This window comes from Dipodomys merriami, unplaced genomic scaffold (assembly GCF_024711535.1).
Source record: "Dipodomys merriami isolate MVZ:Mamm:240054 unplaced genomic scaffold, mDipMer1.0.p SCAF_1193, whole genome shotgun sequence".
Taxonomy (NCBI): domain Eukaryota; kingdom Metazoa; phylum Chordata; class Mammalia; order Rodentia; family Heteromyidae; genus Dipodomys; species Dipodomys merriami.
The window spans coordinates 129,193-156,943 of record NW_027202486.1 but is presented as its reverse complement, the minus strand read 5'-3'; the positions used below and the strand labels follow the sequence as shown (position 1 = coordinate 156,943).

General features: G+C 56.6%; 1 protein-coding gene across 11 annotated transcripts; it reads left to right on the top strand.

Annotated features, from left to right (window-relative positions):
* The first annotated feature begins 232 nt into the window (after positions 1-232).
* LOC138822950 (arylsulfatase L-like) lies at positions 233-13,469 on the top strand. 11 transcript variants are annotated; one of them, XM_070015902.1, is made up of 11 exons: positions 233-1,301; positions 3,338-3,384; positions 3,975-4,139; positions 5,701-5,822; positions 6,854-6,976; positions 7,861-7,981; positions 9,102-9,238; positions 10,086-10,220; positions 10,311-10,473; positions 11,397-11,518; positions 12,146-13,469. In XM_070015902.1, exons 1-11 carry the CDS (start codon positions 639-641, stop codon positions 13,459-13,461), a joined length of 3,114 nt encoding a protein of 1,037 aa, XP_069872003.1. In that variant the 5' UTR covers positions 233-638; the 3' UTR covers positions 13,462-13,469. The 11 variants fall into 11 exon arrangements, with proteins under 11 accessions (XP_069872003.1, XP_069872002.1, XP_069872004.1 ...); XM_070015901.1 differs by having other exon boundaries at positions 7,555-7,981; XM_070015903.1 differs by lacking the exon at positions 233-1,301 and adding an exon at positions 1,319-1,556 and having other exon boundaries at positions 7,555-7,981.
* Positions 13,470-27,751: the final 14,282 nt, after the last annotated feature.

Sequence of the window (27,751 nt, the reverse complement as noted above, 5' to 3'; positions counted from 1 at the left end):
TTGGGCACTGAGTCCGCCCTCTGACGCGCCGACTCCACCCTCTGAGGTGCTGACTCCGCCCCCTGGGGCGGCATCAGGAGCGGCGCTGCGTGTGCCGCTGGGCGGCAGCTTCCGGCTGCGCTGCCCCACCTCCATGCTTCCGGTGTCCTGGCACCTGCCCGGCGGGCTGGTGCTTCGTGGGCCGCAGAGGAGAGGCCGCTTCACGCTGGGCACTGACGGCAGCCTGGAGGTGCGCGCCGCCTCCGAGCGCGACCGCAGCGCCTACGTCTGCCGCGCCCGCCCCGGGGCGCTGCCAAGACACGCCCCCCGCACGCCGGAAACCAGGATGTTCAGCTTCATTCCCGCCACTAGGCCGCTGGGTGCCATGGCAGGGCGACGGACTGAGGAGACCCAGATGTGGGCCTTCATTCCTGCCATTAGGCCGCGGCGTTCGGTTGTCGGGCAACCAAGTGAAGATACCAGGACTTTGGGCTCCACCGCAGCGTCTAGGCCTCTGCGTTTGGTTGCCGGGCAACAGACCGAGAAGACCCGGATGTGGGGCTTCATTCCTGCCTCTAGGCCGCTGGGTTCAGTTGCCGGGAAACCGCGTGAGACCCTGATATCCAGCTCCAGCAAGACTCCTGCACCCCAGCCGGAAGATGCCCGGATGTGGGGCTCCGAACCTGTGCGTGCTGTACAGAAGCTGCGGTCCGACCAGAGGCCACGGAGAGGCTAGGAACCGGATGTGGACTGGGAGGGACCCAGATGTGGACTGGGAAAGACCCGGATGTCACCTATCTCCAGGTCCACTGACTGAGCGGCCAGGACCAGGATGTGGACTAGAAGGGACCCGGATGTCACTTTCTTCCATTTCCACTGACCCGGATGTGGCATGGAGGAACCGGATGTCACTTTCCTCCAGATGCACTGATGGGTCAAGACCCGGATGTGGACGAGGAGGGACCCGGATGTCACCTTCCTTCATGTCCACTGAGGGGCCAGTACCCAGATGTGGACTGGGAGGGACCCGGATGTCACCCTCATTCGTGTCCACTGACCCAGATGTGGCCTCGGGAACCCGGATGTCACTTATCTCCAGGTCCACTGAAGGGCCAGGACCCGGATGTGGACTGGGGGACCCGGATGTCACCCTCCTCCATGTCCACTCACCTGGATGTGGCGTCAGGGACCCGGATGTCACTTATCTTAGGTCCACTGAGGGGCCAGGACCCGGATGTGGACTGGGGGACCCGGATGTCACCTATCTCCAGGTCCACTGTGGGGCCAGGACCTGGATGTTGCATGGGGAACCCGGACGTTATGTAAGTCCACGTCCATTAACCCGGATGTGGACTGTGGCAGGGACCCGGATGTGTGCTGGGCGGGACCCGGATATCACACACACAGGCCTGGCTGTGGCATGTGGAGTCCCGGATGTCACGCTCCTCTCCTTCCACTGACAGGGTCTAGGACCCGGATGTGACGTGAGGATCCCGGATGTCAGGTCCCTCCACATCCACTGAGGGTCCAAGACCGACATGTGGAATTGGAACTACCCAAATGTTAGGGACCTCCAGGTCCGTGAACCCGGATGTGGGCTGGGTACTCGGATCTTAGTGACTCCAGGTCCGTCAACCTGGATGTGGGCTGGGTACTCGGATGTTAGGGACCTCCAGGTCCCTGAACCTGGATGTGGGGTGAGTACCCAGATGTTAGGGACCTCCAGGTCCGTGAACCTGGATGTGTGGTGAGTACCCAGATGTTAGGGATCTCCAGATCCGGGAAGCCAGACGTGGAGGCGAGTACCAGGATGTCACTTATCTCCAGGTCCACTGGCAGGCGCCAGGACCCGGATGTGAGGGGTTTGGACCTGGATGTGAGTGGTTTGGACCCGGATGTGAGGGGTTGAGACCCAGATGTGAGAGGTGGAACCCGGATGTGGGCGGAGCGGGAGCTCCACACCTTGGCCCCGGGCTCCAGCTGCGCTTTGGGCCGTTGGGGTCCTTTCCCAGACTCGGAGGCAATAAAGCAGCCGTGCTGCTTCTGGATGGAATTCTTCCTCACTTCCACCCCAGCGCAGGCCACGCCCTCCTGAAACCCTCACTTCTGCCCCAGCACAGGCCAAGACCTCCTGAGACCCTCATTTCCGCCCAGCACAGGCCACACTCTCAATTCCGCTCCTAGCACAGGCCACACCCTCCTGGGGCCCTCACTACATTCCCAGCACAGGCCACGCCCTCCTGAGACCTTCACTTCCTTCCCAACACAGGCCACGCCCTCCTGAAACCCTCACTTCCGCCCCAGCGCAGGCCACGCCCACATAGGTCCCTCACTTCCTCCTCGTTGCAGGCCACACCCTCCTGAGACCCTCACTTCCGCCTCATTGCAGACCACTCCCTCCTGAGACCCTCAGTTTAGCTCCAGCAGAGGCCACGCCCTCCTGAGTCCCTCACTTCCATCCCAGCACAGGCAACGCCCTCCTGAGTCCCTCACTTCCATCCCAGCACAGGCCACGCCCTCCTGAGACCTTCATTTCCTCCCCAGCACAGACCACGCCCTCCTGAGCACAGGCCACGCCCTCCTGAGACCCTCAATTCCGCCCAGCACAGGGCACGCCCTCATTTCCGCTCCTAGCACAGGCCACGCCCTTCTGGGACCCTCACTACATTCCCAGCCCAGGCCACGCCCTCCTGAGCTCTGGCCACACCCTACTGAGCGCAGACCATGCCCCCTGGGCACAGGCCACGCTCCCTGACGGTCCTGACTCTTATTGCAGCCCTCCATGTAGTTCTCGAGGTTACCCTTCTCCCCTTCCTCCTGCCTCTGCCAGGTCTGGCAATTTCTTGGCGCCCAGCCCAGCAACTCCGGGCTTTTTCCTTCCTTCCCCTCCTTCCCCTTCAGCACCAATCCTGTTCCTTTCTAGGGAACAAAGGGGACTTTTATTTTGGAGGGGGAGATGTGGTGCTTTCCAAGGAACAAGGGGACTTTTATTTTTGAGGGGGGTTGTGGAGTTCTGGCTGCTGGAGTGACGTGGACATTTGAGTCCTGCGAGCTTCCTGGCTGGCAGGGAGAGCAGCAGGCCCAGGCGCTGATGGCAGAGAACTGTGGATGTGAGTTCGTCTTCTGGGGAACATGGGGAGAGGTGTGGGGACCCGGGGTGGGGGGGCTTCGATTGCTTTTTGGAGCCCCCCCGCATGTCCCACCATGCCTCGGGGTGGGGGCTGCAGGGCCCCGCCACAGGCCTGGAAAGACGAGGTGAGGGGCTGATGTACTGGTGGGGACAACAGCAGCCTGGCCCTGGGGTGGCCGGATGTTCCTCAGCTCTTCCCCACTTCCTGCTTCTGGCCTTCTCTTCCAGGAAACGGGGAGCATCATGAGAAGGACGCGATCCTGGAAGCCATGTTGGTCAGGAGAGGGCCTGGAGGGAGGGGGCGTCCTTCCATCCCTCTTCCCATCCACCCATCCATCCATCCACCTATCCATCCACCCATCCACCCATCCATCCACCCATCCACCCAAACATCCATCCACCCACCCATCCATCCATCCATCCATCCATTCACCCACCCATCCATCCATCCATCCATATCCCCATCCATCCATCCCCCTATTCATCCACCGATCCATCCATCCACCCATCCACGTATTCATCCATCCATCCATCCATCCATCCATCCATCCATCCACCCACCCATCCATCCATCCATCCACCCACCCATCCATCCATCCATCCACCCACCCATCCATTCACCCATCCATCCATCCATACACCCACCCACCCATCCACCCATCCACCCATCCATCCATCCACTCATCCATCCAACCATCCATCCATCCACCCATCCATTCACCCATCCATCCACCCACCCACCCATCCATCCATCCATCTATCCATCCATCCACCCATCCATTCACCCATCCATCCATCCAGCCATCCATCCATCCTCCCATCCATCCACCCATCCACCCCTCCTCCTCCTCTCTCTCCTCCTCAGGTCGCACAGCGGCTGTGCAGCCCCACCCCTCGCCTTCCTCCTCCTCCTCTTCCTCCCTCCTGGCCCCTGCACAGGCATCGCCACCTCGCGCCCCAACTTCCTGCTGCTCTTGGCCGACGACCTGGGCCTAGGCGACCTGGGCAGCTTCGGGAACCGCAGCCTGCGGTGAGCAGAGGGGGAGGCCCGGATGTGAGGCCTTAGTTACCCAGATGTGGGAGCTCAGATCCCTGGATGTTCCACCAGGAGAACTGTATAGACATCTAGTAACTCAGTTCCCCGATGTTGGATGTTAGTATTGTGGATGTTGGATATCAGATCCCAGGATGTTGGATCTTAGTGCCCCGGATGTTGGATATCAGGTCCCCGGATGTTACATGTTAGTACCCCGGATTTGAGACCAGGTCCCCGGATGTTGGATATCAGGTCCCCGGATGTTAAATCTTAATACCCCCGATGTGGGAAATCAGGTTCCTGGATGTTGGACTTCAGTTCCCCGGATGTTGGATGTTAGTACCCCGGATGTTGGAGACTAGGTCCCCAGATGTTGGATCTTAGTGTCCCGGATGTTGGATATCAGGTCCCGGGATGTTAAATCTTAGTACCCTGGATGTGGGAGATCATGTCCCCAGATATTGGACTTCAGTGCTCCGGATGTAGGAGTTCAGGTCCCCAGATGTTGGAGGTTAGTGCCCCGAATGTGGAGCTCAGGTCCCCGGATGTTAGATATTAGGACACCAGATGTTGTAGCTCAGACTCCGGATGTTGGATCTTATTCCTCCGGATGTAGGAGCCCAGGTGCCTGGATGTTAGATCTTAGTGTCCCGGATGTTGGATATCAGGTCCCCGGATGTTAGATATTAGTACCCCGGATGTTGGATATCAGATCCCCGGATGTGGGATGTTAGTGCCCCGGATGTTGGAGGACAGGTCCACGGATGTTAGACCTTAATGCCCCGGATGTGGGAAATCAGGTTCCCGGATGTTAGATGTTAGTACCCCGGATGTTAGATGTCAGGTCCTCGGATGTTAGAGATCAGGTCCCCGGATGTTGGAGATCAGGTCCCCGGATGTTGGAGATCAGGTCCCCAGATGTTGAATCTTACTGCCCCGGATGTTGGATATCAGGTCCCCAGATGTTACATGTTAGTACCCCGGATATTTGAGCTCAGTTCCCCGGATGTTCCACCAGGAGAACTGTATAGACATCTAGTGGACCTCAGGTCCCTGGATGTTGGATGTTAGGTCCCTGGATGTTGGAGTTCAATTCCCAGGATGTTAGATCTCAGTTCCCTGGATGTTGAAGATCAGGTCCCCGGATGTTGGAGATCAGATACCCGGATGTTGGCCCTCAGGTCCCCGGATGTTGGGCCTTAGATCCCTGGATGTAGGAGCCCAGTCCACAGATATAGATCTTAGTACCCTGGATGTGGGATCTCAGGGCCCCAGATGTTGGATCTTAGATCCCCGGATGTTGGTCCTCAGGTTCCCAGATGTTGGATGCCAGGTCTCCAGATGTTGGACCTCAGGTCCCCAGATGTTGGATCTTAGTACCCCGGATGTGGGATCTCAGGTCCCCGGATGTTGGATCTTAGATCCCCGGATGTGGGATCTCAGGGCCCCGGATGTTGGAGTTTAGCTCCTGGGATGTTGGGCATTAGATCCCGGATGTTAGACCCAGGTCCCCGTATGTTCTTGGCTGTGACTCAGTTTCCCTCTCCCCCCACAGCACCCCGCACCTGGACGGCCTGGCCCGGGATGGCGTGCGGCTGACCCAGCACCTGGCGGCAGCGTCCGTCTGCAGCCCAAGCCGCGCGGCCTTCCTGACGGGACGCTACCCTGTGTGCCTGGGTCGGTATGGGGGGGACATCCGGGGAACAGAGGGAGAGCTGGGGGGGAGGCGGGGTCGGGACATCCGGGGATCTGAGAGCCAACATCCGGGGTACTAAGATCCAACATCCGTGGACCTGATATCCAACATCTGGGGATCTGAAACCCAACATCTGGGGATCTGAAACCCAACATCCGGGGATCTAAAGCCCAACATCCGGGGAACTGAGCACCAACATCCGGGGCACTGAGCTCTAACATCCAGGGACTTCATCTCTAACATCCGGGTTACTAAGATCCAACATCTGGGGATCTGAGCACCAACATCTGGGGCACTGAACTCTAACATTCGGGAACCTTATCTCTAACATCCATTGTACTAAGATCCAACATCCGGGGATCTGAGGCCTAACATTCTGGGAACTGAACTCCAACATCCGAGGACCTTACATCCACCATCTGGGGTACTAAGATCCAAAATCCAGGAACCTGAGCCCCAACATCCAGGGAACTGAGCTCCAACATCTGAGGATCTGAGGGCCAACATACCTGAACCTGAGCTCCAATATCCGGGGTAGTAAGATCCAACATCCAGGGAATTGAGCTACAACATCCGGGTAACTGAAGTCCAACATCTGGGGTCCTGATATCCACCATACAGGGCACTGAACTCCATCATCCGGGATCTGAGGGCCAACATCCGGGATACTAACATCCAACATCCGGGGACCTGAGGTCCAACATCCAGGGAACTGAGGCCCAACATCTAGGGCACTGAGGTCCACCAGAGGGAGGAGAGGACTACTCTGAGGATCTCAGGTTCAAATCCCTGAGACTCTGGGACTTCTCCCCTGAACTGCCAGGAAACTGGAAGTTACGCCATATTGGTTTCCCCCAGGGGCTCCCAGGGCTGGGGTCCTTTCCACCCCAGGTGGGCAGGTCCCAGGCTATCCCAGACACAGCAGGCCTTCCCCCTGAAGGTGCTAGATGCCCCCTCCTGACTCAGGATGCCATCATCACTGACCTAGGGTCCTTCTCCTCTCTCTTGGAAGGCATGGTGACCACCAACGGGGCGCGCGTGCTGCAGTGGGCGGCCGTGTCTGGCGGGCTGCCCACCTCCGAGATCACCTTTGCCAAGATCCTGCAGGAGCAGGGATATGCCACCGGCCTCATAGGTAAGAGAGAAATCGGATCCATCCATCCATCCACCCATCCCCCATCCATCCACCCATCCATCCATCCATCCACCCATCCATCCATCCATCCATCCACCCATCCACCCATCCATCCATCCATCCATCCACTCATCCTTCCATCCATCCACCCATCCACCTATTCATCCATCCACCCACCCATCCACCCATCCATTCATCCATCCACCCATCCATCCATCCATACATACATACATACACCCACCCACCCATCCATCCACCCTTCCATTCATCCATCCATCCATCCACCCACCCATCCATCCATCCATCCATCCACCCATCCACCCATCCATCCATCCACTGTGCATCCATCCATCCACCCATCCATCCATCCACCCATTCCCCTATTCATCCATCCATCCATCCACCCACCCACCCACCCATCCATCCATCCATCCATCCATCCATCCACCCATCCATCCATCCATCCATCCACCCATCCATCCACCCACCCATCCATCCACCCATCCATCCACCCATCCACCCATCCATCGACCCATCCACCCATCCATTCACTCATCCATCCATCTCTTCCCCTCAAGGCAAATGGCACCTGGGCCTCAACTGTGAGTCCCCCACTGACCACTGCCACCACCCCTTGAACCACGGGTTCGACTCCTTCTTCGGGGTCCCCTTCACCCTGATGGGGGACTGCCTACAAGTGGAGCCCTCGGAGAAGCGAGCGCGTCTGCAAGGGCCCCTGGACCTGGGGGCGCAGCTGCTGCTGCTTTCCCTGCTCTGCCTGGCCGCTGGGAAGCTCACGGGCCTGCTGGGCCTGCGCTGGGTGCCCTGGGTACTGGGCCCCGGATGTGGGGCCTTGCTCCTGGCCTGCACCTCCCGCCTCTTAGGTGTCTTCATCGTCCACGCCGACTGCTTCCTGATGAGGGATCACCAGGTCGTCCAGCAGCCTCTGAGGTTCGAGGCCAGCGCGGGGCTCTTCTTGCGGGAGGCTGAGGCCTTCATCCACAGGTCAGCCTGGGGTCGGGGAGGGGGACAGATGCCATCTACTAGATCTCTATAGTAAACGGGTAGACCTTAGATCCCCAGATGTACATCCAGTAGATCTCTATAGTCAACTGTCAACCTCAAATCCCCGAATGTTCCACTAGGAGATCTCTATAGGCATCTGGTAGACCTCAGATCCCCGGATATACATCCAGTAGATCTGTATAGTCAACCGGTCAATCTCAAATCCCCGGATGTTCCATCAATATATCTCTATAGACATCTGGTAGACCTCAGATCCCCGGATGTACATCTACTAGATCTCTATAGTCAACTGGTAGACCTCAGGTGCCCAGATGTATATCCAGTAGATCTCTATAGTCAACTGTCAACCTCAAATCCCCGCATGTTCCATCAATGGATCTCTATAGACATCTGGTAGACCTCAAGTCCCTGAATGTTACATCTAGTATATCTCTATATACATCTGGTAGACCTCAGGTTCCCGGATGTTCCATCAGTAGATCTGCAGAGACATCTGGTAGACCTCAAATCCCAGGATGTTACATCCAGTAGATCTCTATAGACATCTGGTAGACCTCAGGTCCCTGGATGTTCCATCTAGTAGATCTGTAGAGACATCTGGTAGACTTCAGATCAGACCACGATCGATTTTTGGTAGTATTGATCAGATCATGATCGATTATTGGTAATAACTGATCAGCTCATGTTCGATTATTGGTATTATCGATCAGATGATGTTCGATTATTGGTATTATCGATCACACCACGATCGAATATTGGTATTATTGATCAGATCCTGTTCGATTATTAGTAATATCTGATCAGCTCATGTTCTATTATTGGTCATATCGATCAGATGATGTTTGATTATTGGTAATAACTGATCAGATCTGTTGGATTATTGGTAATAACTGATCAGATCACGATCGATTATTGGTATTTTCGATCAGATCACTATTGATTATTGGTATTATTGATCACATCACGATCGATTATTGGTATTATCTGATCAGATCAGGATCGATTATCAATCATCTGATCGATTATTGGCAATACCTGATCAGGTCGGTTATCGGTGAGGTTATTGATGATGGGGGCGGGTTCTGACGTGGGTCCGCAGGCACCAGGCCCGCCCCTTCCTCCTCCTCGTCTCCTTCCTCCACGTCCACGTCCCGCTGGTCACCTCACCCGCCTTCCGGGGCCGCAGCGCGCACGGCGCCTACGGCGACAACGTGGAGGAGCTCGACTGGATGGTGGGTGAGTGCGGGGAGGGAGGGAACTGAGGCACGGTGCTTGGGATGAGGGAAACTGAGGCATGGGGGTGGGGTGAGCAGGATGGGGAAACTGAGGCACGGGGGTGGGGTGAGTTAGTTGGGGGAAACTGAGGCACGGAGATGGGGTGAGCGGGATGGGGGAAACAGGCATGGGAGTGGGGTCAATGGGTTGGGGTAAACTGAGGCACGGTGCACTTGGGTAAACTGAGTCACTGGGCATGTTGGGGGTAAACTGAGGCACAGTGCACTTGGGTAAACTGAGGCACGGTGCATGTTGGGTAAACTGAAGCATGGTGCATGTTCAGGGTGAACTCATGCACGGTGCATTTGGGTAAACTGAGGTACTGTGGATGTGGGTAAACTGAGGCCCGCGTATAGGGGTAAGCTGAGGCACGGTGCATGTTGGGTAAACTGAGTCACTGGGTTTTGGGGTAAACTGAGGCATGGTGCATGTTGGGTAAACTGAGGCACAGGGACGAGGTGAGTGGGTTGAGTAAACTGAGGCACCGGGATGGGGGTAAACTGAGGCACGGGGACGGGGTCAGCGGGTCGGGGTAAACTGAGGCACGGTGCATTTGGGTAAACTTAGGCACGGTGCACTTGGGTAAACTGAGGCAAAGTGCATTTGGGTAAACTGAGGCACAGTGCATATTGGGGGTAAACTGAGGCACGGTGCATGTTGGGAGTAAACTGAGGCCCAGTGAGTGTTGGGGGTAAACTGAGGCACGGTGCCTGTTGGGTAAACTGAGGCACGGTGCATGTTGGAGGTAAAACGAGGCACAGTGGACGCTGGGAGTAAACTGAGGCACGGACCCATTCCCCCCCCACAGGGCAACTGCTGGCGGCGCTGGACGGCGCGGGGCTAGGGCGCCGCACCCTTGTCTACTTCACGTCGGACCACGGTGCCTCGCTGGAGGCCCGGGCTGGGGGCACCCGCCTCGGGGGTTCCAACGGCGTGCACCGAGGCGAGGGGGAAACTGAGGCAGGGCGGGCGGGGCCTCCCACGCGGCCCGCCCCCGCCCCTTGACCTTTGCCCTTCGCCCCTCCCCTTGCAGGTGGCAAAGGCATGGGGGGCTGGGAGGGCGGCATCCGGGTCCCTGGGCTGGCGCGCTGGACCGGGATGCTGCCCGCAGGGCGCCTGGTGCCTGAGCCCACCAGCCTCATGGACCTGTTCCCCACTGTGGTGCGCCTGGCCGGGGGCTGGGTTCCGGCGGACAGGTACGAGTTCGCTGGCCTGGGTCCCCACGGGGTGGGGGGGAAGGGGGGTCATCCGGGGCCTCGGGGATCCCAAGGGGGGAGGCTGAGGCCTGCTCATTCGGGTCTCTGGGGGCTCAGAAGCCTGCACATCTGGGTCTCTGAGGGCTCAGACCTGCACATCCGGGTGTCTGGGGGCTCAGGAGCCTGCACATCCGGGTCCCTGAGACCCAGAACCCGGGGCTCAGGCCTTGACATCCGGGTCTCTGGGGGCTCAGAAGCCTTTACATCTGGGTAACTAAGGGCTCAGGCCTGCAAATCCGGGCCTCTGAGCACTCAGAAGCCTGGACATCTGGGTCTCTGAGGACTCAGGCCTTCATATCCGCATCTCTAAGGCATCAGGGCTGCACATCCAGGTCTCTGAGTACCTAGGTCCAGGTCTCAGGCCTGGACATCCGGGTCTCTGAGGGCTCAGGACTGCACATCTGGGTCTCTGAGGGCTCAGAAGCATGGACATCCGGGTCTCTGAGCGCTCAGAAGCTTGGATATCCGGGTCTCTGAGGCCTCAGGCCTGCACATCCAGGTCTATAAGACCAGAGGCCTGGGTCTTAGACCTGCACATCCGGGTCTCTGGGGGCTCAGAAACCTGGACATCTGGGTCTCTGGGATCTCTGGCCTGCACATCCGGGCCTCTGAGCACTCTGAAGCCTGCACATCTGGGTCTCTGAGTGTTCAGGAGCCTGGACATCCGGGTCTTGAAGGCCTCAGAAGCCTGAACATCCAGGTCTCTGAGGGCTCAGAAGCCTGCAGATCTGGGTCTCTAAATGCTCAAGCCTTGACATCCAGGTCTCTGGGATCTCTGGCCTGCACATCTGGGTCTCTGGGGGCTCTGGCCTGGACATCTGGGTCTCTGAGTGCTCAGAAGCCTACACATCCGGGTCCTGCAGGGAGGTGGACGGCCGGGACCTGATGCCCGCGCTGCTGGGGATGGCGCAGGCCGCAGGCCACGACTTCCTGCTGCACTACTGCGAGGCCCGGCTGCATGCCGTGCGCTGGTTCGACCGCCCAAGTGAGTGCCTCGACCTCCGCCGGGCCCCGGGGTGGGAGAGGGAGCTGCATGCATGCACGCAGAGACCCGGATGCAAGGCCTGGGGGTGGATGTGGGAATCCCCGGATGTGGGAATCCCGGGATGTGAGGACCTGGATGGAAGGCATGAGATGGGAATCCCCTGATGTAAGGTCCCGGATGTGAAGTCCCTGATGGGAATTCCTGGATGTGAGGCTCCAGATGTGAGGTACTGGATGAGAATCCCTGGATGTGAGGCCCCGGATGTGAGGCCTCAGATGGGAATCCCCAGATGTGAGGCCCTGGATGTGAGGTCCCAGATGGGAATCCCTGGATGTGAGGTCCCAGATGTGAGGTCCCGCATGTGAATCCCCGGATGTGAAGTACCGCATGTGAATCCCCGGATGTGAGGTCCTGGATGTGATTCCCTGGATGTGAGGTCCTAGATGGGAATCCCCGGATGTGAATACCCAGATGTGAGGTCCTGGATGGGAATCCCCGAATGTAAGGTCTTGCGTGTGAATGCCCTGATGTGAATCCCCCGATGTGATGTCCTGGATGTGAATTCCCGGATGGGAATCCCCGGATGTGAGGCCCAGGATGTTACTCCTTTCCCCCCACCCACCGCAGGCCGCACGGTGTGGAAGCTGCACTTCGCCACTCCGCGCTTCGACCCGCCGGGCTCGGGCGCCTGCCTCGGTTTCCCTGCCTGCGCCTGCTCTGGGTGGCGCATGACCCGCCACCTGCGGCCACTGCTCTTTGACCTGACTGCGGACCCAGGGGAGACCCGCCCGCTGCGGGGGCCCGATGGCGACACGCAGGCGCGTGGAGGCCGCGGTGGCCCGGATGCTGCGCACGCGCCGCCCCCGCGCGGCCCCGCCCCTCGCCCCTGCACACAACACCTGGAGCCCGCACCTGCAGCCCTGCTGCGCGCCCGGACTGCTCTGCGCCTGCGACCGCCTGATCCCCGACCTCTGACCCTGACCCGACCCCCAACCCCCAACTGCCCGGGGCTACGGCAGATCCTGGCCTGCGCCTCTCACATCCGGGGACTCACATGCGGGTATACTCAAATACAGAGATTCCCACATCTGGGGATTCCCACATACAGACTCTCACATCCGGGGATTCCTACATCCAGGGATTCTCACATCCGGGGATTCTCACTTCTGGTGACACATCTGGGGATTCCCGGGGATGAATTCACACATCCGGGAAATCCCACATCCGGGGACTTTTACACCCGGGGATTCTCACAACCAGAGATTCTCACACCCGGAGACTTTTACATCCGGGGATTCTCACATCCAGAGACTCTCACATCCGGGGATTCCTACATACAGACTCTCACATCCAGAGATTCTCACATCCGGGGATTCTCACATCTGGAAATTCTCACATCCAGAGATTGCCACATCTGGAGATTCTCATATCCAGGCATTCCTACATCCGGGGATTCTCAGACCAGGGAATTCGCACATCTGGGGAAATCTTACATCCAGAGACTCTCACATCCGGGGATTCTCACATCCGGGGATTCTCACATCTGGGGATTCTCGCATCCAGGGATTCTCACGTCTGGGTATTCCCACAGCCGGAGATTCTTACATCCGGGGATTCCCACATCTAGAGATTCCTACATCCGGGGATTGTCACATCCAGGAATTTTTACATCCAGAGACTCTCACATGCGGGGATTCTCACATCTGGGGAAGTCTTACATCCGGGGATTCCCACATCTGGGGATTTTCACATTCAGAGAGTCTTACATCTGGGGATTCTCAGACCCAGGGATTCCCACATCCGGGGACTCTCACATCCTGAGCCTCTCCTCCTGGACCTCCACCTTGGGCCTCCCATCCGGGGCCTTTCCCCAGCCTCCCATCCGGGGCCCTGTCACATCCGGGCCTATGTCCTCTAACTTCTCACACAATAAAACCTCGTGAGCACCACACCACATGGCAGAGTTAGGGGTCACGGGGGTCAGAGGCCGGGCACTGGTCCTGCCTTCCATTTCAGGTCATTTCTGGTTGATGCTAGGATACAGAGCTGGTCCCGCCTTCCATTTGAGGACATTTCTGGTCGTTGCTAGTGTATAGGACTGGTCCCACCTTCCATTTCAGGCCACTTCTGGTCGTTGCTAGGGTATAGGACTAGTCCCACCTTCCATTTCAGGTCATTTCCGGTCATTGCTAGGGTATAGGACTACTCCCACCTTCCATTTCAGGCCACTTCAGGTCGTTCATAGGGTATAGGACTGGTCCCGCCTTCTATTTCAGGCCACTTCCGGTCATTGCTAGGGTATAAGACTAGTCCCACCTTCCATTTCAGGTCATTTCTGGTCATTGCTAAGGTATAGGACTAGGCCTACTTTCCATTTCAGGCCACTTCTGGTCATTGCTAGGGTATAGGACTGGTCCCGCCTTCCATTTCAGACCATTTCCAGTCGTTGCTAGAATACAGGGCTGGTCCCACCTTCCATTTCAGGTCATTTCTGGTGGTTGCTAGGGTATTGGACTAGTCCCGCCTTCCATTTCAGGCCATTTCCGGTGGTTGCTAGGGTATTGGACTAGTCCCGCCTTCCATTTCAGACCATTTCCGGTGGGTTGCTAGGATACAGGCTTGGTCTCACCCTCCTCCAGGACGTCCCACCACCTAGATTCACAACTGATTGGCCTATTCCATGAAAGCCCCGTCCTCACTTTCCTAATTCACTTGTCATTGGTCCAGCTGTAAGACACGCCCCTTAGCCTCCCCTCCCAAATCCAACTCGCTGCTGATTGGACCTCACACTACAGTCCCGACCCTAACTACCTGAACTTGGATTCAGATTGGCCCAGCAGGATTGGAGATGTGGGGTACCCGGATGTTGGACCACTCTAAGGGAGGGGGGGGTGGTTGGGTTGATGGATGGGTGGATGACCAGGCCTGCGACCTCTTCCCCTTCTGTGCCTGTCCCAGGGGTCCCCAATGACCTCTCCAGGGATTGACCCAGATGGGCCTATAGCTCCTTATTGCGGTAGGATAAGTCGAGGTCGGAGGTCTGTGTCTCCCTAGGCCTAGGATGCATTGCACCTGCACGACATCCGGGTCTTCTCTGGAGGGAGGGACCCATTGGCTTCCCCGGGGACTCCTCCAGCCACGACCCCTGCTCTGATTGGCTGACACGCCTGTCTCTCCATACTTTGGCCCCGCCCAGGGAAGCTGGGGGTCCAGTCCCGCCTCTTCCTTGGGTGATATTGAAAGGCAGGGTGTGCTGTCCATCATCCCTGGGCCCCGCCCCCTGCCAAGCCAGTAGCTGGAGAGTTGATATGTGTGAAGCCATGCCTCTTCGTGGCTAGCTCTATGGACGCTGTGGGTGCCCATCACCCAGAGGTCCCGCCCACTAGTGAATGTATGGGCACAGGGGCTTTTCTCACTTCCAGGTCCCGCCTCCTGGCTGTTGAAAGGCCACAGGGGCTGTCTGTCTCCTCCAGGTCCTGCCCCCTGGCTGTTGTGTGGACATTTGTCCTGTCTGTCATCTTCAGACCACGCCCCCTTGTTGTATAATCATGTGTCCTGTCTGTCACCTTCAGGCCACGCCCCCTTGTATTATCAAGTGTCCTGTCGACTTCAGGCCACACCCCTTGCAATTGGGTGGCCACACAAGCTGTCATTTACCTCCAGGTCCTGCCTCCTACTCCGTCTTAGGTCCTGTCAAGCCGAAGCCCCGCCCACAAGTGACTGACTGGACACTCTAGCTGTCCATCACCATCCTGTCCCGCCCTGCGCCTGTCTCCACACTGAGCAGGGGCCAGAGGGGAAGGGAAACGCTGCCTGGGCTCGTGCACCGCGCATGTGCAAGGAGTGGTTCCAAAGAGGCGGAGCCTGTGCATGCGCCATGGAAAGATGGGCGGGGCAGACAGGCCTGACAGCGCGCATGTGCTCTTTACGTTGATTTTATTTGTCCCTCCCCGCCAGGCTCCTTCTTATGCTTCCGCTTCCGCCTGCTGCTGGAGGCCCCGGGTTCGAATCCAGCCTCACACTGGGGCGGGGCCTGGGGGGAGGGGAGGTGCAGGCTGCAGCCACCCGCGGGGGGATCATGTGAGGCCCCGCCCTGCGCCTCTCCTCATCCGGGAACCCTGAGAGGGGGCGGTTCCCACCTGCATCCCTGCCCACGCCCCGGAAGCAGCATCTGCGACCTCCAGACTAGAAGTAGGTGATGGTGGCACCCACCAGGGCCACGACCACCACGGACACGATGGGGGACACTACCCGGGCCAGCGCGCTGCCTGGAGGGGGCAGAACCGGAACTGGAAATGGGGGGAGAACACACCCAGGAAGGGGGGTGGGGCGTCTCCCTGCAGCTTCTGGTTGGGAAGTGTCCGGAAACAGGAAGCGAGCCAAGGCGAAGGGGGCGGGACAAGGGTGCCTGACCGGAAGTGCTATCACAGCCGTGACAGGAAGTGTCCATGAACAGGGACAGGAAGTGCCCTAGTGTGTCAAGACCGGAAGTTCTTGTGTACTAGGGACAGGAAGTCTCCATAGTCAAGACCAGAAGTTGTTATATACTAGGGACCGGCAGTCTCCACAGTCAAGACCAGAAGTTCCTACACACTAGGGACCGGAAATGCCCTTCCAATCAGGACCGGAAGTGCCCTTCCTGTCAGGACCTGAAGTTTCTATACACTAGGGACGGGAAGTCCCCAGTCAGGACCAGAACTTCCTATATACTAGGGACTGGAAATCTCCACAGTCAAAACCGGAAGTTCCTATACACTAGGGACCGGAAGTCCCCATAGTCAATACCAGAAGTTCTTATACACTAGATACCCGAAGTTCCTCTACACTAGGGACCGGAAGTGCCCTTCCAATCAGGACCGGAAGTTCCTATACACTAGGGACCGGAAGTGCCCTTCCAATCAGGACCAAAAGTTCCTGTACACTTGGACCAGAAGTCCCCATAGTCAAGACCAGAAGTTGTTATATACTAGGGACCGGAAGTCTCCACAGTGAAGACCGGAAGTTCTTAAACACTAGGGACCGGAAGTCCCCATAGTCAGGACCAGAAGTTCATATACACTAGGGACCGGAAGTTACTATATACTAGGGACCGGAAGTGCCCAGTCAAGACCGGAAGTTCCTATACACTAGGGACCGGAAATGCCCTTCCAATCAGGACCGGAAGTTCCTATACACTAGGGACCGGAAGTCCCATCACCAGGACCAGAAGTTCCTATACACTAGGGACCGGAAATACCCAGTCGGGACCAGAAGTTGTTATATACTAGGGACCGGAAGTTCCCAATCAGGACCGGAAGTTCCGATACTCTGGACCAGAAGTTCACATACTGTCAGAAGCGGAAGTTCTCATGCCGACTGGAAGTCCCAATACACGCCTGGGCCCAGATCACGAGGGGACCGGAAGTGGGGTGGCCGAGGGGGCGGGACTTACCCTGGAGGGTCTCCGTGGATCACGTGTTCGTCGCCAGCACCTGGGGTGGAGGGGGAGGAGAGACACAGCCCTGGAAGCTCGGCCTCCACATCCGGGTCCTTACATCGGGGTACCCACATCCAGGTCTCTACATCTGTGATCCCATGTCTGGGTCCCTACATCCGGGTCTCTACATCCGGGTCTCCACACTGGGGTCTCCTCATCCGGGTCTCCACATCCAGGTCTCCACACTGGGGTCCCTACATCTGGGTCTCTACATCCAGGTTTCCACATCCGGGTCCCTACATCCAGGTTCCCATGTCTGGTCCCTACATCCGGGTCCATAAATCCGGGCCTCCACACTGGGTTCCCTACATCCGGGCCTCTCCATCCGGGCCTCTCCATCCCCAGCCTCCACATCCGTGCCTCCCCCTTCCATGTCCTCACCTCCTGTGCCTGGTGGGGGTTGGGGCTGGGGTGGAGGCCGGCGTTGGGGCGGGAGGTAGACGTCTGCGGGGAGAGAGAGAGCGAGGGAGGATGGAGGCCGGCCTCCCCCCCTCCCCTTACCCCCTCTCTCCCCTGACCCCTGACTCCCCCTGACCCCTTCTGACCCCGCTCACCTCCATCCCGACCCCGGGGTCGCGGCCTGGGTGGGTCGGGCAGCTGCAGGTACAGCCCTGTGTGCCAGGAGTGGGCCGTACTTCAGTTTCCCCACCCTGGGTGGGCCTGGTGTGGGGGGGGAGGACCCCACTCATCCGAGTTGGGCTTCGGGGTGGGATCTGCAGGCGAAGAGAGAGAGGGTGGTGACCCCTGACCTCCCCTGACCCCCCCCAACCCCTGACCCCAAGGCCTCAGGGGGTGGCATATGGTCACATGGAATTCAGGCCCACAGCTGGATCACGGCCACACATGAGGCCTAGCGGCTAGGGTGAAGCCATGGGGGGGAAGGTGAGAGGTCAGGACTCACCGGGGTCATCCAGGGCATCGGCGAGGTCAAAGTCGGCCTGGCCTGAGGGGGGAAGAGGACGGGTGCTGGGGACGGACGGATGGATGGGGAGACAGACACAGAGACGAACAGACAGACCGAGAGGATGACACACGGACAGACAGACAGACAAGGGATGGACAGCCAGGTGGACAGACAGACTAAGAGGCAGACAGACAGAGAGGAAGACAGATGGACAGAGAGGAGACAGACAGACAGACAGACCCAGACAGAGACTGAGAGGCAGACAGACACAGAGACGGACAGACAGACAGACCGAGAGGATGACACATGGAGAGACAGACAGACAGAGCCAGAGGCAGATGGACAGACAGACAATGAGACAGACAGAGAGGAGACGGACAGACAGACACATGGACACACACACATGGACAGACACACGGACAGACGGGCCCAGACACAGACGGACCTGCAGACAGACAGAGACAGACAGACAAGGGATGGACAGATGACCAAGACAGGATGGACAGATGGACGGACAGGTGAATAGGCAGACCAAGAGGCAGACAGACAGACTGCGAGGAGACAGACAGACAGACAGACCGAGAGGAGATGGACAGACCGACAGAAGCAGATGGACAGAGACACAGACAGACAGACTGAGACGCAGACAGACAGACAGACAGAAAGGAAGACAGATGGACAGAGAGGAGACGGACAGACAGACCGAGAGGCAGGCAGACAGACAGACTGACTGACAGACAGATGGACAGACAGACCAACTGAGAGGAGATGGACAGACAGGCAGACCCAGAGACAGACAGACAGACAGGGACACAGTCAGACAGACTGACTGACAGATGGACAGACAGACAGACAGACAGACAGACCGAGAGGAGACAGACAGACACACAGACACAGAGACAGACAGGCCAACAGGACCAGGTCTTGGCCTCCAACAACCCGGCACAACCTGAAAATCCACCGCCACCTCCCCACCCCACAACCCCAGCCCAGCCCCGGGCCCCGAGGGGGGGGGAACCCGAAACCACCAGGAGAGGAGGGGGGGACACTAGAAACCACCAAAGAGGGGAGAACTACAAACCACCAAACTGGGGAGAGAACTAGAAACCACCAAACAAGGGAGAACTAGAAACCACCAAAAGGGGGGAGAACTAGAAACCACCAAAGAGGGGGAACTAGAAACCACCAAACTGGGGGTGAAGTAGAAACCACCAAGGTGGGGGAACTAGAAACCACCAAGGGGGAGAGAAACCACCAAGGAGGGGGGAACTAGAAACCACCAAAGAAGGGGGAGAGAACTAGAAACCACCAAGGGGGAGAGAAGTAGAAACCACCAAGGGGGGGGGAGAACTAGAAACCACCAAACAGGGAGAGAGAACTAGAAACAACCAAACTGGGGGGGGGAACTAGAAACCACCAAAGAGGAGAGAACTAGAAACCACCAAGGGAAGAACTAGAAATCACCAAGGGGGGAGAACTAGAAACCACCAAAGAGAGTGGGGGAACTAGAAACCACCAAGGCCTCACCCCGGCCTCCTGGGCCCAGGCCGCAGAGCAGGGTGGCCAGCAGCAGCAGCAGCAGCGCAGGTCCTCCTTGAAACTTGCAAGGCTATGGTCAAAGTCACCCTAAGCAGGAATGTCCTTGAAACCCCTGTCCAACTTCAGTGCCAACAAAGCCAGAAGTAGAGCCAAATGGCTCCAGTGGTAGAGGGCTAGCCTGAGTTCAAGCTCTGGGACTGGCAATAAACAGACATACACAACAATCTGTACAGCCATCCAGCTAAAGCATGTCACCCTCTTGTCCCCAGCTGAATTGGACAGAGTTCCCTGGGAAAGGGGCTGGGGGAGCCACTGTCATCATCACTCTGCCCATTCTGCCTGCATCACAGGATTCCGGCCACACCATTATTTCATGTTCCTTTCTGACCAAAGGGATACAAGAATGGTGGCCATGCCCACATTCCATGCTGCCTGGTAGATGGACTAGGCTCTCTGAGATCCACAGGGGAAAAATCCTGCCACAGGAGCATGGGCCTACTGCAGGCACCCGGGCCAGTGACAGACTGAGCTGGAGCCACAGGCCCTCTCTGCCCCATGAGCTGCCACCACAGCATGCATGGGGATGGGAAGAGGGACATGGGCATGTGAAAAGAAAATCTGCTTCGTCCACGACCTGACTGATGAGGTAGACTTCCAGAGTCCAGCAGGTGAGCTCCACCATTGATGCAGCCAGCTGTCGGCACACATCCAAACCATCGAGGAGTCCCTCATGGTGTGTAAAGAGTAGATGTTGATCTTGAATGAGCTGTGTTGGGAGAAAGCCAAGTGCATGCACTGGCTGTCCTAGGAGAAGATAGAGAAGAGGAGAGTGCTGCGGGAACTGCTGTCACTCCTCGCAAGGGAAGGCACAGACTCTCCAGATACCAGCACAGGCTGAGCTCCCCACCACCAGCACTGCTTCAGACGCCTCAGGGCCCGTGGTGGGTGAAATCAGGGAGGAGCAGAAAGGTTTTGCAGAATTGCAACTTGAAGACAGCATGGAAACTGCCAGAGGAGAGGTCAGGGTTCCCGACCCCATAGTGGACTCCCCCAAGGAGCACGTCCTGCCCCAGATGTCGCACATCCAGTTCCGCCCACAGCTCCCAGGCTCAGGGGAGGAGTGCTCCCTCACTTTCTTCTGTAGACTGATGTGGATGATGACTCTCTATGTGACATACTGACTCTCAAAAGCCTTGGCAGCCACCAGAAGTAGGTGGCCAGGTGGCTTTCTCTCAAGCCTCCATCAGCCGGGTGACAGGAAGGTTAAACTGGGGGTCGGGTAGGGCAAAGGCTGCAGGGAGGTGGCCAAAATTCAAGGGTTATCTAATGGCCCATTGGTGGCCAGGAAAGAGGCCCATGTTATGCTTATCACAAAGAATAAATTGTTTTCAAAGCAAAATAAAAAGCCTCCAACAAAGATTTGTTCTTCTAGTCCTGGGGCTTGAACTCAGGGCCTGGACATTGTCCTGAGCTCTTTTTGATCAAGACTGGCACTCTACCAGTTGAACCCCACCTCCCTTTCCAGCTTTTTCTGTGTGGAATAGAACCCAGGGCTTCAGGCATGCTAGGTGACCACTCTACCACTGAGCCACATTCTCAGCTAGGATGATTCTCCCCCCTCCCAAACCCATATGACAATTCCTCAGATAAATAGGAAGTAGGTGGTGGTGTATGCATCAAATACCTAGGCCAGCAGCCACCAGGCTTAGTGGGGAAAAGATTGTAGTGTAGAAATCTCTGATTTTGCATGCACGTGGTGTGTGTGTGTGTGTGTGTGTGTGTGTGTGTGTGTGTGTGTGTGTGAACTCAGGCCTAGGCTCTATCCCTGAGTTTTCTTGCTCAAGGCTAGTGCTCTGCCACTTGAGCCACAGCCCCTCTTGCTTTTGGATGGTTAATTGTAGGTAAGAGTCTCAAGGACTTTCCTGTCCAGGGTGGCTTTGAATCATGATGGGGGCCCCAAGGAAGCAAGAGTAAACACAACTCTCAAGTACTATCCCTATGGTGGGCTACTCCTGCACCCTGCGGACCAGATGTGAAACATGCGGCCCTGTGCCATCAACCTCTAGAGTTCAATTTGGGGAAGTGACCAGGGCCAAGCTGACTTTTGCTCACCCTGATTGCTGATGCCCCAGCAGGTCTGTTCCACCCCAGACCAAGAGAGCTCCAGGAGGCCCGGCTTACCAGGGGCACAAAAAAGGGAGAGGTCAGCTCCAGGCTGAGCTAAGAGCCTTTGCCCACAGGTACCCCAACATGTCCTTACTTATCACCATAAGACCTGTAAAAGAACAAACCCCAAAAACAAAATTGGAGCTGTGCCTCCAAGTGGTAGAGCTCTAGCATTGAACCAAAGAGCTCAGGGACAGGGCCCCCAAGCTTTGAGTTCTAGACCCCCAGCTGACTTCCCCCATAAAACACAGCTTGTCTAAATGTGAACTAGTCGGATTTGTGCAGTGTTTCTGAAGAATGGTGATACTGAAGAAAGCACCCTAATTCTAATGACAGCTGAATTTGTGACATACAGCTATGTGCTGAGTCCTTCACAGGGCGCTATTTGCTGGGTCCTTCCCACATGGGGGTTTTGTGCTGAGTCCTCAAAAAGGTGCTGTTTGCTGAGTCATTCCAAAGGGTGCTATGTGCTGAGTCCCTGAGAAGTGTGGGCCGTCCTGGTTTTTTCAAAGGATGCTGTGTGCTGAGTCCATTACACAACGTACTGTATGCTGAGTCCTTCAATAGGTGTGGTGAGCTACTGCATCGCAAAGGGTCCTGCTATGTGCTGACCACTGGTGAAGAGAGGGATGAGGTGAGTTTTTTGAGTGCTGTGTGCTGAGTCCTTTACACAGGGGGCTGTGTACTGTCCTTCAAATGGAGCTGTTCGCTGAGTGCTTCCACAGTATGGTATGTGCTGAGTCCTTCAAAATTGTTCTACGTGCTGAGTTTTTTGAAGGGTGCTGTGCACTGGATGTTTTACACAGGGTGCTTTATACTCAGCCCTTCAAAGGGTGCTGTGTGCCGAGTACTCTACCCAGCATACTACATGCTGAGTCCTCAAAGGGAGCTGTGTGCTGAGTCCTTTACACAGGGTGCTTTGTGCTGTTTTTGGAAGTGTGCTGTGTGTTGAGTCATCCCAAAGGGTGCTAATTTCTGAGTCCTTGAGAGGTAGTTATCCCCAACACTCACACACACACACGCACAAACACACATACACACACAAATTTCACTATGCACCTGCTTGGTGTGTGGAGTGGAGGGGGATGGAGGAAAGTCTCCTCCAGCGGTGGGGCTGAGGGGAGATTCAATTCCCCAGACCGGTACTGGGGGTGGGGGGTAGTGATGAGCTGAGGTAAGGCTGCAATTACCATGGTCTGGGAGCCTCAGGGCCCAGTCAGGGCTGCAATTTTGGCCAGGGCTTTGGGGCTGGGCCCAGGGGAGGAGGGGGTGGGGCCCAGGAGCACACTTTGGTGGCAGCAATGGCCAGGGGCCCAAGGGGGCTGGGGCATGTGCACAGCAGAGGCGAGGTGGCCCAGGAGAGGAGTATGGGGCAGAAAGAGAGCTGGGAGAAGAATGAGCATGAGCACAAGCACCAGTGGAAACGACTTCAGTGGCTGGCGGCTGTTCCGATCATAGCCTGGGTCCTGGCCGGTTGCATAGAGCATGTGGAGCCTGCATGGCAGGCCATGGCGTGCGTAGCCCCTGCAGCAGCCATGGTGCCCCTGAGTCTGAGGTCCCGGTTCAGGGAGCTAGGCAGAGTCAGCAGCTGCTGAGGCAGAGGCGGCAGCCACAGGGGACGAGGCCACTGAGGGGGAGGCAGTGGCTGAGGAGAAGGAGCAGAGGCTGAGTGCTGCCCCACCACGTGCCAGCAGACGCCCCTGCCCCTTCCCAGAAGATCTGCATTTCAAACATGCTGCAGGCTCAGACTGGTGGAGCCTCTTGCAGTCACCTGGCGGAGATGGCACACCCCTATCTGGCTTGTGGCCCTGACTTGGTCCTGGCCCCGAGCCCTCAGACTCAGGGCTCGCACCCAGAGTCTCAGCCTACAGCTTCTCCCAGCAGCACAGGTGAGTGGCTGCACTGCGGGCCAGCACCTCGCGTGACCCCTGCACCCTGTGACTCCACCACTCTACCCCTTCCACCCCACCCCCGCAGGCCAGGAACTCAGCCTCTTGCCTCCCCTCTCCTGTCCTGCCTGCACCTCCCCAGCACCCCACAGTCCGCCCTGGCTCTGCCACAAATGCACCCCAGGGGTGGGGGTTGGAACTGGGTGTCGACCTGAGGATCCCACCCCCATCCCTAGCATCCAGTGTCCCAGGAAAATGAGACATGCAAGGATGGGTGAGGAGCACCCATCCAGGGACACCACAGAGCCCCTGGCTGGAGCAGTGGGAGCCACACAGCCTTGCATCTGCACCCTTCCTCTCCCTGGTGGGAACCTATGGCTTTAGTCAGAGGTGGTGAGCTGCACCTCCACACCTGCCTTCTTAGGTCTTTTCCTTTTTGCTGGGGAGGGGGGGGTTGGATGCAGAAGATAGGCCCCTCCCTTGCTGTGTGAGCCCTTGTCTTCTGTGCTCAGTCACCCTTTCACCTGCGGACATTCCCAGAAGAGCCCACTAGAGAGGTGAGGGCACTGGGGTCAGATAGAAGGTGGATATTTGGGAGAAATACACACCCCTTCTAACAGATATACACCCAGCCTGTACCCCAACCCCAGCTGTCAACAGTTCTGATCACATTTCCCAGCTCTGCCAGCTTCTGCTAGTGCTCCCAGTCCATCTGGTCTTCTCATCCTCCCCAAGATCTGCCAAGTCGCCCCGAAGTATATAGGCTGAAAATAGGGAGTCTAACCATGTATATAGCCTTTAGAACCCCATCAGAGTCCTCAACAACGCCCCCACCCCAGGTCAGACACCTCTCAGGTGGCACCATGACCCCCTGCTTTGTTTTCTGTCCAGGCTCTGAGGAGCCACATGTCTCGGGACTCCTTCACCCAGCGTCCTGGCCTAGGGTTTTGGTGAATGAGGAGTCAAAGCTGGTTGTTCCCAAGGGGAAGGGTCTGGCCCTGGAGAAACGGGGAGGCAGGGTGGTTCTGCATTATTAGAGCATTGTTCCGCTTGGGTGGTTGCCCCTGATTCTGACAAGGGAACCCATGTGCTTAAGCTGGTACATTGCCCAGATGAGAAACAAACTCCGGAGAGGCACTGCTCTGAGTCTGTGTTTGTGTGTGTGTGTGTTTGTGTGTGTGTGTGTGTGTGTGTGTGTGTGTGTGTGTGTGTGTGTGTTTGTTGGGAGAGCAGGGAGGATGAGAACAATGAAAATATATTTAAGTCACCATGTCTAAAAAGAGCAAAAGCATTTTATTTGTTGTTCTTTTTTCATTAATGCCCACTAGGAGACCAGCCACAATTTTTGTTTTCTCTTTCACCATTTCATGGCTCCTTTAGGGAAGGTTTCAGTAGATGTTCCTTTCCACCTCTTTCTTCCCCTTTCCTGCAGCCCACAGTAGCTGCTGGACCTGTGTGGGTCTCCCTTAGGAGGCCTGTGTGAACCACAGACCAGAGTGGACACCTGCTCTTCTGTCTTCAGCCAGAAGGCTCATGAGGCTACTGTGATCACAGCTGCACTCTTCCAGCCAGACAGTCTGCTCTGGTGTGTATAGTTGGAGCTAATTCAAGGTTGGGAATGAGTCTGCCAAACATAAATAGGGAACGAGATGGGGGGTAGTAGGGCAGGGGTTGTGAAGCTAGGAGGGTCTGGGAAGTGACGATTGGTGTGACATAGCAGATGGTTCACCACGACCGAGGATGAGAGGGGAATCTTACCCAGGGTATTGATGGTGTACGTGGGCATCTTGGCATGGGGCTCCAGGCCCCCAATGGTGGCAAGGATTCCCTCCAGGGGCAGTGCACTGGTGGGTAGTCCTCCCTGGAGTCCTGCAGACTCCAAGTTGTGTCCTTCTTGGGCTGTTTCCAGCTGCGCAATGGTAGGCAACTGTGTTCCCTCTGCTGGAGCCTACTTGGGATCAGGACATGGCAGTTAGCTAAGGCTCTCTGAATGCCATTTTCTATGACCCGCTGTAGGCTGTCTGGAAGGAAAAGGGGACCACTAACTTTGGAACCCTTTAAGTTTGATTGGGACATGTGAAATGCCAGCTTTTCCAGGGTTTTTCCTTGAAGCTGGCAATTTCTAACTAATGCTTGGGATTCTGGGTCAAATTAGATGGACCATTTCAGCCACCAAACAATGATATTCAAAGCAGCACAAGCAGAGTTCCCTAGCCAGATGGTCTCCTGCTATGAACGTCGTGCCTTGACTGCTTTTCTCCGGTAGATGCTGATTCTTCTCCAGCTCTCTTTAGGGTGACCACCACAGTTGAGGATGTTGTGGGGAGCAGAGATTGTGACTTCGCCATCTGCAGCCTACTAGCTGTGAGTAGAGAAAATTCCCAGGACCTGTACTGGACTCTGGGAAATTCAGAGACCTGGGATGCCTCAGGGATCCTATCTCTGGAACATGAAACTTGGGGGCTGGATATGGTGGACCATCCTGTCTGGCCCCAGGGAGTGGAGAGGAGGCCCCTTGAGCCAGGCTTTCACCTCAGGGCAACCTTTTTCACAGCTGAGTGGGAAAGTGAGTGCCACACAGCTGGTCAGCCGCTGGACAGAGATCCTTGAGAAGATAGGCATCCCAGAGGCCCTGGAATCCAGTGAGTACATCATGGCTCACGTCCTTAGAACCAAAACAATTAAGTGCGGTGGCACCAGGAGGGTGGGAAGAAGGAGGAGGGAGAACTGTGGGAGAGCTACATCAGGCTTTACCCCGACCCAGGATGCTTACCTGAATTGGATGGGACTTTTCTGTAGTATTGTCATGGACAGATGCTCATCTATTTATCTAACAAAACATTACAGTGTGTGCCAGTTCCTGGGGGGGGGGGGGAGAGGTGGGGGTCATACACAATGAAAGGTTCCAGTGCTGGTTCCACAGCACATGAAGAAATTTTGGTTTGAGCTGGATGTTGGTGCCCCACACCTGCCATCCTAGCTACTTAGGAGGCTGAAATAGGAGGATTGAAGCTTAAGGCCCAGACAGAAAAGCCTGTAAGACTCTTATCTCCAACTAACTACCAAAAAGAAAATGCCAGAACTAGGCTCAAGCTGTAGACTGTTGGCCTTGAGTACAAAGGCTCAGGGACAGCACCCAGGCTCTGAGTTCAAGCACAGGAGTGACACAAAGAAAGGAAAAAGAAAGAGAGGAGGGAAGGATGGAGGGAGAAAAGGAGGAAAGGAAGGAAGAAGGGAGCATACAAGCCTTGGTTTGGAGTCCCTGGATCAAGGGAGCCAACCATTCACAATCTCTGTGGGGACAGTTTCTGAGCCTAAAGCTCGTATGTAGGACCAAGCCACTGACCCGTTCATGACATCAGCAACTTCATGACATCCAATATCTGAGTGGTCGCTGACTGCAGAGGGAAACAGCCTCTGGTAGACCCTAGGGCTCAGGGTGGGTCACAGAGTTTCAATCTGTCCTGGTTCACCAAGTTTATTTTCTGGTCAGATAAGAAGAAAATGTCCAAGGGCTAGGGAAGTATAGGGTGAGGGAGTGTCAAGAGGGGCAAGGGATAAGCAGGAAGATGAAGAGGGAGGATGATCTCAGATCAGGTGTGTCAGGCCATTGAAGCCATGACCTCACCTGACAACCTAGATCATCAGTGATAGAGCCTTCGACCCAGCCACATGCCTATGAAAAGTCCTGGTACTCTGGGTTCACCGTTGACGATTTGTCTGTCATCTGCTGCAGAATGCCTGTGAAGTACATCCTTGGGGACTGGGACTTTTGCTGGCTCAATCTGAAGATGACACCCCCAGTGTTCATTCCTCAACCAGAGAAAGAGGTAAGCGGGCCACTGGAAGAGGACACCCGGGGAATGAGGGCGAGAGTCAGACCCGTGTTGCCCTCAGACTTCCTTTAGGGGACTCTAGGGCCGCGTGACTGCCATCCTCAGAGGTAGAGGTGGGTCTCTTTGCTGGCTCAGCCATTAATCTAGATGGCAGATTGGGATTCAGAGAGGGCCGACTGAAGATCGAGGCTAGTGGGAAAACCAGAGGCAGTGGGCTCGGAGCAGGGTTGTTTCTTTGAGGATACTCACAACCCAGGAACATTCCTGGGATGGATGGGCTCTTTTCTCCTCCCTGAGAGAGAGGGACCTAGAGCCCTCCAGTCTGCATCCCTTGGCTGAGAAATCCTTTCATTCCCATATCCTGTAGTTGTATAACTAGACCTCACCTGACTGCCCAGTGTCAAGGCAGGACAGTGAGAGATC